Raw genomic sequence first — 13141 nt, forward strand, 5'->3', positions numbered from 1 at the left:
CCCAGCGCAGGGCGGGCCGCGGGGCGGGGCCTGGGGCGGTGAGCCGGGACACGGCGAGCTGTGACGCCCACAGCCCTCCGGGAGAGCACGGGGAGCAGCTCTGAGGGGGCACCCACAGCCCTCCGGGAGAGCACGGGGAGCAGCTCTGAGGGGGCACACACAGCCCGGGGGGGTTCCGGCAGTGTCTGGGGGAGCCGCTCGGAGGGAGCAACCACAACCCCAAGGGCTCCCGGCGACGTTTGAGGGAGCAGCTGTGAGGGGGTACCCACTGCCCTCAGGGCTCTCGGCGGTGTCTGTGAACGGGCACCGACAGCCCTCAGGGCTCCCGGCGGCGTTTGGGGGACTGAGGGATCGGCCTCTCCACAGCTGAGGGAGGAGCAGGTCCTAACCTGGACCGGAGCGAGAGCTGGGCCCTCACAACCTACACCCGCCCTAAGATAGACAGACAGATAAGATAAGGTATCTGCTCAAATCACACTGTGAGGACTTCGATTAAACCCACCCAGCAAGCAGAGAGAGCAGCCGTGGCTTGTCCTTGGTGCCCTCAGACACCTCATCCACCTCACAGCGAATTGAGATTCACGGTGCCCTTGGAAGAGCTGTGGCACCCTGAGCAGAGCAGAGCAGTCCCTCCAGAGAGATCTCTGGTGCCCTTGGAGGAGCTGTGGCACCCCGAGCAAGGCAATCCCTCCACAGAGATCCCTGGTGCCCTTGGAGGAGCTGTGGCACCCCGAGCAAGGCAATCCCTCCACAGAGATCCCTGGTGCCCTTGCAGGAGCTGTGGCACTCCGAGCAGGGCGATCCCTCCACAGAGATCCCTGGTGCCCTTGGAGAGCTGTGGCACCCGGAGCAGAGCAGAGCAGTCCCTCCACAGAGATCCCTGGTGCCCGTGCAGGAGCTGTGGCACCCCGAGCAGAGCTGTCCCTCCAGGGAGATCTCTGGTGCCCTTGCAGGAGCTGTGGCACCCCGAGCAGAGCTGTCCCTGCAGGAGCTGTGCCACCCCGAGCAGAGCACAGGCCGTGCTGATCCTGCCTTGTGTTCATTGGACAACATCCCTGCCCCTCGCTCCTGCTTTTCCATACCCTGGAAGCAAACCTGGCCCCAGAGCCAGCCCAGTGACTCACAGCGCAGGGTAATTCAGAACTCTCGCTGCAGCAGACAGTGCCCAGAGGCAGGAACTCATTTTCAAGATAAGAATCTCACCCTCTCAACCCTGTTACATCGGGCAGGGGTTAGAAAGGGAAGATACTTCTGCTGAAGAGGGAACCAATGCAGCACTGTAAGTATTTTAATGTATTTTTCCTAAAAATGAGGAACTGCCTTTCCCGCACCCAGATTTTAAAGTGTGAGTTAAGCCAGTTTTTCTGAGGAAGTGCATTTATAATAAAAAAGCTTTCAATTAAGACTAAGAACTACAAAACACAAGTACTGAAAAGGGTTAGAATTCCCCTACTAGTTGTTTTCAAGAACTGATTATAGTTTGGAAGACCTTTCTAACCGACTAGAACAAGCTTTTCACACGTTTGTCATCACATCCCCCATCAGGACACAGTGACACATTGTCCTATTGCACACCAAGCCCTCAGCTCTGGTTCTGAGAAAACACTTTGGGCCACTGGCACCAGAGATCACCAGTGACTGAAGAGTTTCTTAGTGAGTCATTACAGTATCTCACATGGGCTGTGTTTTCAAAAATCAGGTCCCCACCTCTGTGTAACACTTACTACTAATTTTGTCACAAATAAACCAGCTTTTGCTCCCAAATAGAACAGAGCTTAAATGGAACAAAATGTGCTGTTTCTTTCAACAGCAGCTGTGATGAGGTTTTGCTGGTATCATCCCAAAGATAACTCCACAAGAGTCAAAATTAGATTTCCAATCATGCTGTGTATCTGCTTGCAGTTGCCTGTGCTGCAAAGCTTGGGTTTCACCATAGATCAGACACAGGTAAAATATACAGCCATAAGAAAAGCTACAGGCCTTTCCTTCACTCCAGCTCTAATTACAGCTGGTGCCATCAGTAAGAGTTACAGTCAGAGCAAAACAACGCAGGGATGAAGATAACCAGCCTTAAGCAGCACATCCTGTGGCAACCAAAGCCAGACTGACTTAAAAATCCAGATAATCTTTACCATCACAGAAGAGTCAGTTCCTCAATATGGTGTCATTTTAGCTTAAAACAGCACAGTCATTTGTCACACACGGTATAGTTAGCTGGCAAGCTTGATGAAAAGCTGTGGAACATCAAACAGGAGATGTTATTCAGCTCTGTCTGCTACACAGCCAGGCAGAGATCAATGCTATGTGACAGTCACATATTGCAAGGCAAATTAGAAAGAAAGTGTTCAGCATAAGATTCACTGCTGGGGTAAAAGGTGGCAAGAAAGATCTCAGTCATGGTGTTTTCCATCTCAGGACTTTTGATATTTCAATAGAGGGAGGCAATAGATTGGGCCTTAGGTGAGGAAAAAGAATGATTATTTTTGGTCCTATAATGATTAAGAATGAGGAAATCTAAACTATAAATAAAGGTACTGTTTGCTTTGGTAATAATTGAATAAATTCCATTTATTTCCACAAAATAATTTTATTAGGCAGATACAGGAATACAAAAATTTACAAATATATTAGTGTTTTCAATGCTAGAGTATACAAAGTAATTTATATTTAAAGTCTCATACACACATATTAGAAACTCTGTCTCCAAAATACTGCATAAAAATACTTGGATTACTACTGTGAAACTGATCTAGCAGTCTCTTTCTCTCTTTGTCAGAGAGCTTTGAGTCTTCATCAATAGCTTTCAACAGGGATAATAGTTCATCTTTTGTGGTCTTCTCTGTAGTGGAGCGATACTCCCTTTCATCAAGTTTTTGGCAAAAGGTATAGCCTAAAATGCAACAAACAAGAGACATTCAGACAGTTGACACCACACACCACACTCAGCCACTCTGGAGACTCCAGACCCACCCTCCTTTAGAGTCAAAGTAGTCATTGTTACAGCAAGTCTTTTTGCAGCACTTGTTTCTCATTTGGGTGCATGACAAGATTAAAAAGCTGAGTTTGAACTCTTACCTGCTATCTTACTGGGATCCTGGCCTTTCTGCAAAGCCAGCAGCTTGTTGCTGACCATTTTATGCAGTGTCCCTGGGATCTTGAACAGAAAGAGAAGACAGTGCAACAGCAGCTTAGAAAAGGCAATTCTGCATAAGCATTTAAGAGCCCAAACTGGTCATTTTGTAGCTCTTACCTTTAACACATCTCTTTGGTTGTCCACGAGGAACAAGATCAGGAGGTCAGTTTTCCCTCTGGATAAGTTTTTATTGTTGATAATAGCTTTAGAGAATGTTCTCTTCACAACCATCCTGTTGTCACTCTAAAGAACAAAGTGAAATAATGATCAGAAGAGGAGAATAAAGAAGGGCATCACCTTTGTTCTTCCAGAGTCACTATCCCTCCCTTAGTCACATAGTTAAGCTACAAACATGTTTTCTGACCAGTGTCTGTGACCTCTAGATTTCAGGAAGTGTGAAGCACCTGTCAATTACACACTTACCTCCTTCTGTAGTTTGAGCTCAGAATTATGTGCTGCAACAGCCATGAAGTACAATAGTCTCCTGAACTCCTCCCTGACTTGGCTGTCTAGAAGTTTCAAATACAGCTGAAGAGCTTCTAAAGATTGCTCCATCTTCCCATTCACTGGGGAGAGACAAAGGTATCTATTGCCATATTTATTTAAATAAATGTTACAATAAACCACCTAAATTAGCCAGTGAACAGACATCAATCTCTCTGCACAGAACTGGTCAAACTGAGCAGTTAATTCTCCCCAAAACTTCTCACAGGTTGATGAGAGCTGCTTGCAGACAGTCTGAGAACATCCCACAGACCGGCTTTCAGACTGATATAAAAGTAAGTCACTTGCAATTAAGTTCAATTACAGTTCAGCCATCCTGAATGGGATGTGCAATACTGAAAAAGGAAAATGGTTCTGTTAAAAAAAAATTAATGACTTCTTGTTGTGGAAATAAAGATCTCCCCAGTAATGAGAAATATGTCCTTGACACACAGGCTGGTTTGAGGAATGAATGGCAAACCACTTCGTGGAACTTTGCTAGGTTTTAATTTGCCTCACTATGCAGAATAGCCATTTTAGATGTGTGAATTATTTAAATGCAGTAGGTTGTACTAATATCCTCCCTTTATCATGTGGGGAGGAGGAATGGGATATAAATGCAAACTATTCCCACCAACATGGAACAAGAAGTATTATGAAAAGTATGGAGAACAGGGATGAGATGTTAATTGACAACTAAAACATCAAAAGCTTTCTAAAATGTTGTTTAAAACAAAATTTAAGTAACATTTCTGTGTTAAAAAGGGAAAAGTGAACGGGGTACAAAGCATCCACACAGCTTTCAGTTTAGTTCTTAGGACATCAATATTTAACATTAGACCAGATTGATATTTCATTTCCCATGGATATATAACTTCCATGGATACCAATTACTACCAAATTCTAGCACTCCAGTTTCACAGCCATTCTACAATCAGGACCCAAATTTCCAGGCACAGTCTTTATGGCTAGAAGTGAAAAAAAAACCCATACTTGCAGATGTCAATATTTAATCTTGGCTGCTGAGGTAAATACTCAGTTTCTCAATATATATCTCACATAAGCATTGGAACACAGCTGCATTTACTTACCTAAGAGTTCTGCAATTCCCAAATGGATTTCAGATGCATGGCTTAACAGTGGCTCCTTTTTTTGGCTGTAGTATCTACCGATATTTTCAAACAGCAGTAGTTTCCATGTATCTGCTTTATCTGGCTGATCAGGCAGGTTCCTGCTAATATCTACCACCATATGATCTGGAAGATATTCCAGGCAATCTATTGCTGCCGAGAGCCATTCGTCTGTCCTGGAAGACAGGGTGGTTTGTGTTTGTAACGCTGCTTACAGGTGCCTTTCAGAGAGTGGCTTGCATTGCTTTCCACAGAAAGTAGGTAGACTGGTTCTCAATCCCAGTGGAAACTGCATGTGTAAGTACTTGAATACATTAAGAAATTCACACACAAGACACTTTACCTGACACTCTCAGGTGGATCATAGTCATAAACCCCTTTGTCATTTATTTAATCAAGATGAAGAATTAGTAACCCACAGAGTTGAACAGTCACAAGTACTTAAACCTAGTTAGTGATGTCCTCTACTGTTAGATAAGGACATAATTATCGCTAGATAAATAGAAACATGAACCTTGATCTGATTCAGACTGGTACAAGTTTTTCAGACAGTGTTCTTAACTCTAGGCACAGTTTCAAGTCCAGCACTCTTGGCTATTTTCATACAGCAGGAAGAACTAAGCTATTCCCTCATAAGTAATGCTTTTAGGAAAACTTTCAGGCTGATAGCAAAAAGCTCTGTTCTTCCCTCAGTGCAGCAAAGAATTTCCCCTCTGAATACCATCAACTACTGTCACTGCATTCACACCCCATTCCAGTGTTCAGCAGAGATTATCTCACTACTCTGCCTTAGAGCTAAGCAATTGTTTTTTACCACTTATTTCAGTCAGGTCCAACAGGGAGAAAAGTGCCTACTCCGTCCTTTTTGCAGGGCTGAGACTACCACATTTCCACCCAAAGATCAACTGTGCTTTGCACTCTCACGAAAGCAGAAAGTTTTTTCAAAGCTGCAGAGGAGAGCAATGAACACTCACTGTGAGTCACTGAAAGCCTTGAGAATCTCTCTGTCTAGGTAGTTGCTTGTGATGACGTATCCAGCTCCCTTCCTGGGCTGTGGCAGCTGAGGTCTGATCTCTTGGGGCTCCAGGAGAGACTCCAGGAGGGGAAGGTCGATCAGCTGCAGCAGACGAGCAATTGTTTGTTCTTGCCACACTTCATTAATGACTGGGAAGATGGAAACACAAAGCACACAGAGACTCAACATGTGCAAAGACAGATTATCAAAAAAAGACAACTCTCCTTTACTCCCAGCAGGCTTAACCTAACAGATTAGTTTTGCTAAAATAGAGATTTACAGTAGCAAAGCCTGTGGCCCTTATCTCGAAGTGCCTTTTATCACCACAAAAGGCAAGAATTACCCATTTGTTTACTCAACTACAAGTGTGGGAGAACTGCTTTTTGCATAAGTTTGAAGTGCCTTACATTCTTCATGCTCTAATTTGCAAACAATCTTTGTTCTAGATAAGCTATCAAAAAATAAAAAAAAGTGTAACACTGTCCTTATCACAGCTTCCTAAGACATTTCCATATGATGAAACCACAGTTTCTAAGATGCATTAGCATTTTTAACCAGAGGAAAAAACACATTAGGTCATAGTATAATCTGAAAGAGACAACACGGAACTGTCAGGAACAGTTTGACACAACTCTGAAGGAGCGCTGGATGTGCAGACACACAGTACAAAAGCCAAGGAGGAGTTCCAGCTGGCAGGAGACTGTTGGCCATGACTAAGTAAAGCACAAAAGTAGTGCAGGTATTTGAATATTAGGAAGAATATTCCTAACTCAAATTCAGCTCTGCACACTGGGTATTCTCCTCCACAAAATTCAGCATTGATTTACTTCAACTAGTGATCGTGGCTCTTGTTTAATAAAAAGATAAAAAGCAGCTCTGCAACAAATATAATTTGTCTTTACATGACATGGTGTTCAAAACAAAATACTATGAGAGTCAGTTTGTCTTCCTCTCCCATCTGACAGGCATAAGTCTTTCCAGTCCCACAGATTTACCCTCCTTCTCCCACAAACAAATGACTGTGGCATTACTTGGCTTACCTCGACGGGACAAACTATCCGAGATGTTTACTTGAGGTGTGTTTGCAGGCTTTAGGCTCAGGTTTTCCCAAAGATCCTCCAAGTTCTCTGGTTTGACAGGAGTAGAGTGGAACAACATGCTCCTCTCATGTCTGAGATTAAAAACAGTTTTTATATATATCTATATCCATACACATGGATAACCAAACACACCATGCAACACATAGATAACTGTCCCAAGATTAAAAAGTTTTCTCCTATATAGACATTTACACTATTTTCCCCCTCTTCTCCACTGCCTGGCAGTTTTTGTCCAAGTCATCCAGGAGAACATATGATAACTTAAAAAAGAAATTGCATGTAACATTTGTGTGCATGGGTCCTCCCTTGGAACTTGTGACAGCTGCATCAGGAGGCCACTTCAATTACCACAGAGAAAATTTAAGAGGTTAAATGGTTAAGGAGGGAAAATTATTTTTCAAAACCCAAATAAGATTCCCCTCTCAAAACCTCCAGAGTTTTAAGACATTATCCTTGAAAGTGAAGTGAGGACAAAAACTAAGAGCTGTTCCTGAAAAGCCAAAGTGACTGATTGCTCCATAGTTATGGGGCTTGTTCATGCCATGAGCTAATGGAAGCCTTAGAAACCTGTCACCTGCTTCTGTGTGTTGGCCAGTTCCTCTCAGAACTGCTTGCCCAGGCTCTTGAGTAGATGGAATAACTGCTCCAGCCACAACATCACTATTCCTCCAAGGATATCTGTTTCAATTCCCACAGCTTCTTTGGTTTAGGGCACTGCAACATCCTTCTGATGTCCCCTGTCTTTGCTATGGATGTGACAAGCTGTATGGATTGATAGGTCTGTTCCTTTCACTAAATGAAGAAATGTAAGCCAATAGATCTGTGCCCTGCCAGAAGAAAACCACCTTCATTCTATACTAATAAAACATGAATAGCCCGGTTTAGGGACTATTTGTCCAATATATTCTAAGTCTTACTTTAACAGCTCTTGTGATGAAAATATTTTTAAATACCACACTTGATTAAAGTGTTTTTAATTCCTCACAAATTCTCCTCTTTCTAAATAAAGGCTTGAGACAGTTTGATTTAGTACAGAGCAAAAATTAGTGGGGCAGAGGGGGGAAGCAGGACCAAGGACTATTTTTAATCCGTTTCTGTCATTTTTTCATCAGGGTTGATGCATTCAGATTCCCATTTGCTACTCTCATTAGCATGTCAATCACATAAGGCAAGTTTTTTTCAGGTCAATAACATTTGCAATTTTCAAAAGTGCATATTGCTAAAACTCTTGTATTAAATACATCAATGGAGTTTCTTGTAAGAGTATGTCAGATGTGTATATATGTATATGTGTAGAGATGAACCCTCTACAAAAACTGTTTGAGAGGTTATTTGGAAAGTGGCACCTGCATACTATATGAGGGTTTAGTTAGTACCTGGGTTCTCTTTGCCCACTCCCAAGGAGACAGGGAAACAAAATCTCACCATTGCACTTTGCTCTGGCTCTGGGATGGTGTGCAACAGCACAGCAGCAAAACAGCTGCCACCTACCCTAGGAACAACTCACACATGGATAAAAAAACAGCTAAAAGGAGCTGAATTTGAAGCATAGTGAAACCAAGAGGATGAAAGGAAAAAAATTTTCCCTTAAAAGTTGCATGGGTTAGTGGTTTATGTCCGAGTTATGTACAGTGACTAAAGATTGCTCTGTTGCATTAACCTGTTTGATGGTCCTGAATTCCAGTTGGCTCTACTGGTTTGGATCAGTATCAAAACGCACTTAAGTTCTACCCTCCTACCACCCTCCCCCAAGGCAGTGTGATAACAGACACAGAACACAAATAACTATGCAGGCTGAGTGATTTACTCTCTTCTAATTACTGTTTCCTACCAGTCCTACTCACAAACATCTGTGTGATATCTATTCCCTGCCCCCCAGGTCCTGTAGTTGTACAGCAGTTTTCCCTTCTCTGCCCCAGAACACTTAACATTTTCCTCTTGTAAAGAAACCCTTCTCTTTGCACTCCATGTACTAACCTTTGTGGGGTACACTGCTGGTAATCTTTATCAAGTTCTGTTTGGCTTGAGACATTTGGGAATCTGTAGAGGCTGCTGCTACTGTCTTCAAACACAGAACGTTTGTCTTTTCCAAAGACCCTCGTTGAAACAGCCTCAAAGACTTTGTAATCCATCAGCGCTTGACAAACGCGCACCACTTTAGCACGGGAAATATCCACATCCCCAAAATACTTGTTCTGTAGGAGATGGGCAAAGACAACATCCACAGCATCTGAGCCAATGAAACAGTCATGGTAGCACTTCAGGTTCTGGCGGCGCTTTTTCACTTCCACTTGGTTTTGAAGAGCATTGATAATGCTGCTCCAGACGTACGTCGCTCCAAATGGCTTCTGAGCCAAGCTGAAGCCTGAGAACAGAGACAACAAAGACTGAATTCATGCTGCAGTTAGAATAGAACAGCCCCCATTCTGGCTTCCAGCTTCCATGAATCTCGTAAGGATTTAAACATTTGTGAGACTTCCACTTTGGCTTGGGTTGCTTATGCATTAACACTTTGTTACTTCCTTAGCAAGTCTGTCTGCTGTGTGCCAGTCTCACTCTCTCTCTGGTAGTTCCTCTCACTACATCAGCCTAAAGCTTTTTGACCATAACTTCCTGTTTTTTCAGCCTCTCCTTTCAGCATTTTCATTTTGCTTGTCCCTCTGTCACCTGATGGTGGCACTTGCAGAACCTACTCCTAAGCCATGAACTGGCTGTATGTGCTTGTACTCCACTGTGAGTTTCTCTACTAACACTAAGAGAACAACACAGCTGGGCAGTGAAGAAGGAAGCAGAGATGAAGAAACACATCAGAATCTTGTTTCCCACAGGACTGTGCATACACACAAGCTACCTGGTATCAGTGCTTAGCACATCACTAACAAGTTCAAGGACTCTCTTGAGACACAACACTTGTACCACCAAACAAGGTCCTGCCAACAAAACTCCAGCTGAGACCTTGGCTCTGTGTACTCAATGCCACTTCCTTGAGCCAACCCGGCTTCCCTCCCTCAGAGCCACTGAACTATTACTCATTTACCAGTCTGATTAGAGCAACATGCCAGCAGCCAACAGTTTGACCGGAGGCTACACTCAGCCTCCCCAAGGACTTGAAAACACATAAAGTCTGCAGGTGGCACCTAACTGGGAAGGGCTGCAGCCACCAGAGAGGCTAAAATTAGAAAACATGTTTTTCAGTAAGTCATATGAATAATTTTGGAAGACCAAAAGCAGAGGAAGAAGAGGGAAATCAAAAGCTGAAGGACAAAATATGGAATGAAGAGCTGGCAGCAATCCTACAGAAAGCCATCTGGGATTGTGACAGACCTCAAACCAAATGAATTAACAGTGAGATGCAGTGTTTGAAAAAAAAAACCAACATGCAACTCCTTCTGGAACATATTACCATGAGCATTTTCCACAGAGATGCAGGAGGTGGTTTTTTCTGCTCTGTTTAGTCTGAAGTGGCTTTACTTAGAAAATTGTATTCCAGTTTGGGGCACCAGGGTTTCCAGCTGATCTCCATCTACCAGAAAGCCCAGAAATTAGCAAATTAGCAGGGAGAGGCAGGAAGGTGAGGAGGCAGTAAAGACTGATGGAGAAGCAGGGAACACAACAGCATTTGACCACACCATACTGACAAAGGACAGCAAGTTATCTTTCTGAAAAGATTCATGTCATGGAAAAAGAAAAGCTTTCTAATACACAGCATCGAACCACCCAAGGAAGAAATCTTCCAGAGCCTACAGTTTCCAAAGTTTTAAAAGTACGAGACAGACAAGGCACACGCACTGGCTGGTGCTTTAACCTGATGACACCTTCAGGCAGGCAGAACAAACACAACAGAGCACAGAATTCCCTTCTAACCCTACGACTCAACAGCTGACCAGCTTCTTTGGAAGGAAAAGAAAGTCAGCCCAAGCCCGACACCATCAAACACGCACGAACTCTGGTTTCTGTTGCCAAAATAAATAGCAACATAGTTTACTTCTAACAGCTTTATCAGCTCTTCCATACACACACACATATACCTTCTTCCAATCTTTCCTGCGGAAAGCAGCGTTACGTGCGGCATCAAGGCACAAGGTCCCACAAAATCAAGGTGCTCAGGGTAAGAAAGAAAAGCAAAGGCAGTGACCAGCGAGTGCCACTTGCTCTTAACCCGCTCTCCGGACACGCAGCTGCCCCGCAGCTCCGGCTCTCCCGGTCGCGAAGCTTCCCGTGCGGAAACTCCCGGCGCCGGAGCGCAGCCAACTTTTGAACGTCGGGAAGCCGGGAAAGGCGCCGCCGAGGCTGCGGAGCGGGACGGGATGGGACGGCTCCAACAGCACCCATCCTGCGGCGAGGCAGACCCGTCCTGTTCCATCCCGTCCCGACCCATCCCATCCAACCATCCCTCCATCCCGTGCCGTGCCCAGCCCGCTCCCCCAGTCTCGCTCCCCGGCCGTACCTGGCGGCCTGGTGGCGGGGCTGCACACCGCGCTCAGGCTCAGCGCCGCCGCCTTCTCCCGCACCGTGGCCATGGCGAGTGCCGGCTCCGCGCTGTGCCGCGCCGGGTGCGCCCGCGGCTCAGGCTCAGGCAGCCCGCGGGGGCGGAGCCGCCGCGCCCACGCCCCGGGGCGGGGCCGTGCCCGGGGCACAGCGGCCAGTGACGGAGGCGGCCGAGTCCTCCAGGCACTGCCCCATCGTCCGCCAACGCGGGTTCGGGTCCTGAATGATGACAGAGTCGCCAAAGCTGGAAGAGACTTCTGCAGATCACCCAGTCCAATCCCCCGCCAAAGCAGGGTCACCCAGAGCAGGTGGCACAGGAACGCAGCCAGAGGAGAGGGGGTTTGAGTGTCTCCAGAGACCCCACGACCTCCCTGGGCAGCCTGTTCCTGTGCTCTGCCACCCACATGAATGAAAAAGTTCTTCCTCATGTTGAGGCTGAACTTCTTGTGTTTTAGTTTATGGCCGTTGCTGCTCATTCTGTTGCTGGGCAACACTGAAAAGCGTCTGGCACCATCCTCTTGACACCCCCGTTAGATATTTATGTCTATTGATATGAGATCCGCTCAGTCTTCTCTAGACTACCCAGGCCCAGCTCCCACAGTCTCTCCTCCCAAGGAACATGCTCCAAACCCCTCATTGTCTTTGTGCCCTCTGCTGGACCCTCTCCAGTAGCTCCTTGTCTTTCTTGCACTGAGGAGCCCAGAACTGGACACAGCACTGCATGTAAGACCGGCAAGATCCATAAGCTGCAGCAGGAAGAGGGGAAATGCTGTAGAGAGCTGCTGCTGCCCAGGGTCACAGCCCCTGTACAAAGGCACCACTGCTCCCGGCTGGGGAACCGCGCCCTCTGCTCCGACACGCTACGGGAAGCAGCTCTGACCCTTCCTACAGCACTGGGGACACCACCCACGTTCCAGGAAGCAGGATTCACGTCCCTGGTGATAGAGTGTACAGTGCTGGATTTCACAGAATGGGTCAGATTGGAAGGGAGCACAGTGGGTGATCTGGTCCAACCTTCCTGCTCAAGGAGGGTCACTGCAAAGCACATGGCACAGGGTTGTGTCCAGATGGTTCTGGAATATCTCCAGTGAGGAAGACTCTTCTGGGAAATCTATTGTAACAAAGTTCTTCCCCCTGTTCAGGTGGAACTTCCTGTCCATCAGTTTCTGCCTGTTGCCTCTCACCCTATTGCTTGGCACTGCAGAGCAGAGCCTGGTCCATCCTCTGGACAACCCCCCTGTCAGATATTTATACACATTTATGAGGTCCCCTCAGTCATCTCTTCTCAAGTCTGAACACACCCACTCCCTCAGCCTTTCCCTGTAAGAGATACTTCAGTCCCCCAGTTATCCTTTTTGCCCTCCACTGGATCTGCTCCAGAAGCTCCACATCTCTCTTAATTAATCTCTCCTTATTTCCCCTGTATTTACCATGCCATTTAAACCCCCAAAACAGCCAGATCTATTTCTGTGAGTTAAGCTGAGCACAGGCCTTGTTTGTGACTGCAGCAAAGCAACTGAACACTGTCCTTGACTGTTCCCGAAACATAAGACTTGAACACCCACATATGGTTGAAGTTTTCCTCTGATGCCTTCTATGAGCTGTTTAGTATAGCAGCAGGCATTTCTCATTGCAATGAAATAATGCATTCACTTTCAGGGTAATAGGTTTTTTCTACTGTCTGCAGTAAAACGTTAAGGAATTCAACATCATTTTCTACTAACTATAGAGTATGTTGGTTATTCATTCTTACTCCAAAGTGTATTCAAACAACATAAAGTCAATCATGTTT

The 13141-nt window shown here is 45.6% G+C and overlaps 1 protein-coding gene across 1 annotated transcript; it reads right to left on the reverse strand.

Annotated features, from left to right (window-relative positions):
* Nucleotides 1–2553: 2553 nt before the first annotated feature.
* On the reverse strand, nucleotides 2554–11415 carry DEPDC7 (DEP domain containing 7). The gene is made up of 9 exons (XM_071559523.1): nucleotides 11309–11415; nucleotides 8839–9226; nucleotides 6802–6932; nucleotides 5721–5910; nucleotides 4708–4922; nucleotides 3557–3699; nucleotides 3251–3376; nucleotides 3076–3154; nucleotides 2554–2890 (listed from the first exon to the last, which is right to left on the reverse strand). The coding sequence occupies exons 1-9, from the start codon at nucleotides 11379–11381 to the stop codon at nucleotides 2676–2678; spliced, it is 1560 nt and encodes a 519-aa protein (XP_071415624.1). The 5' UTR covers nucleotides 11382–11415; the 3' UTR covers nucleotides 2554–2675.
* Nucleotides 11416–13141: the final 1726 nt, after the last annotated feature.

The sequence above is a fragment of the Pithys albifrons genome, chromosome 6 (assembly GCF_047495875.1).
Source record: "Pithys albifrons albifrons isolate INPA30051 chromosome 6, PitAlb_v1, whole genome shotgun sequence".
NCBI lineage: Eukaryota > Metazoa > Chordata > Aves > Passeriformes > Thamnophilidae > Pithys > Pithys albifrons.

What these genes read in the sequence shown, in the direction of transcription:
- DEPDC7 (XM_071559523.1), bottom strand. Translation starts at nt 11,381, where the DNA reads ATGGCCACGGTGCGGGAGAAGGCGGCGGCGCTGAGCCTGAGCGCGGTG. An exon ending in AAGGCTTTCAGTGACTCACA is followed by an intron (nt 4,923 to 5,720) that starts GTGAGTGTTCAT and finishes CCTGTCTTCCAG; the next exon opens with GACAGACGAATGGCTCTCGG. An exon ending in AGCTCAAACTACAGAAGGAG is followed by an intron (nt 3,377 to 3,556) that starts GTAAGTGTGTAA and finishes TTTGTTCTTTAG; the next exon opens with AGTGACAACAGGATGGTTGT.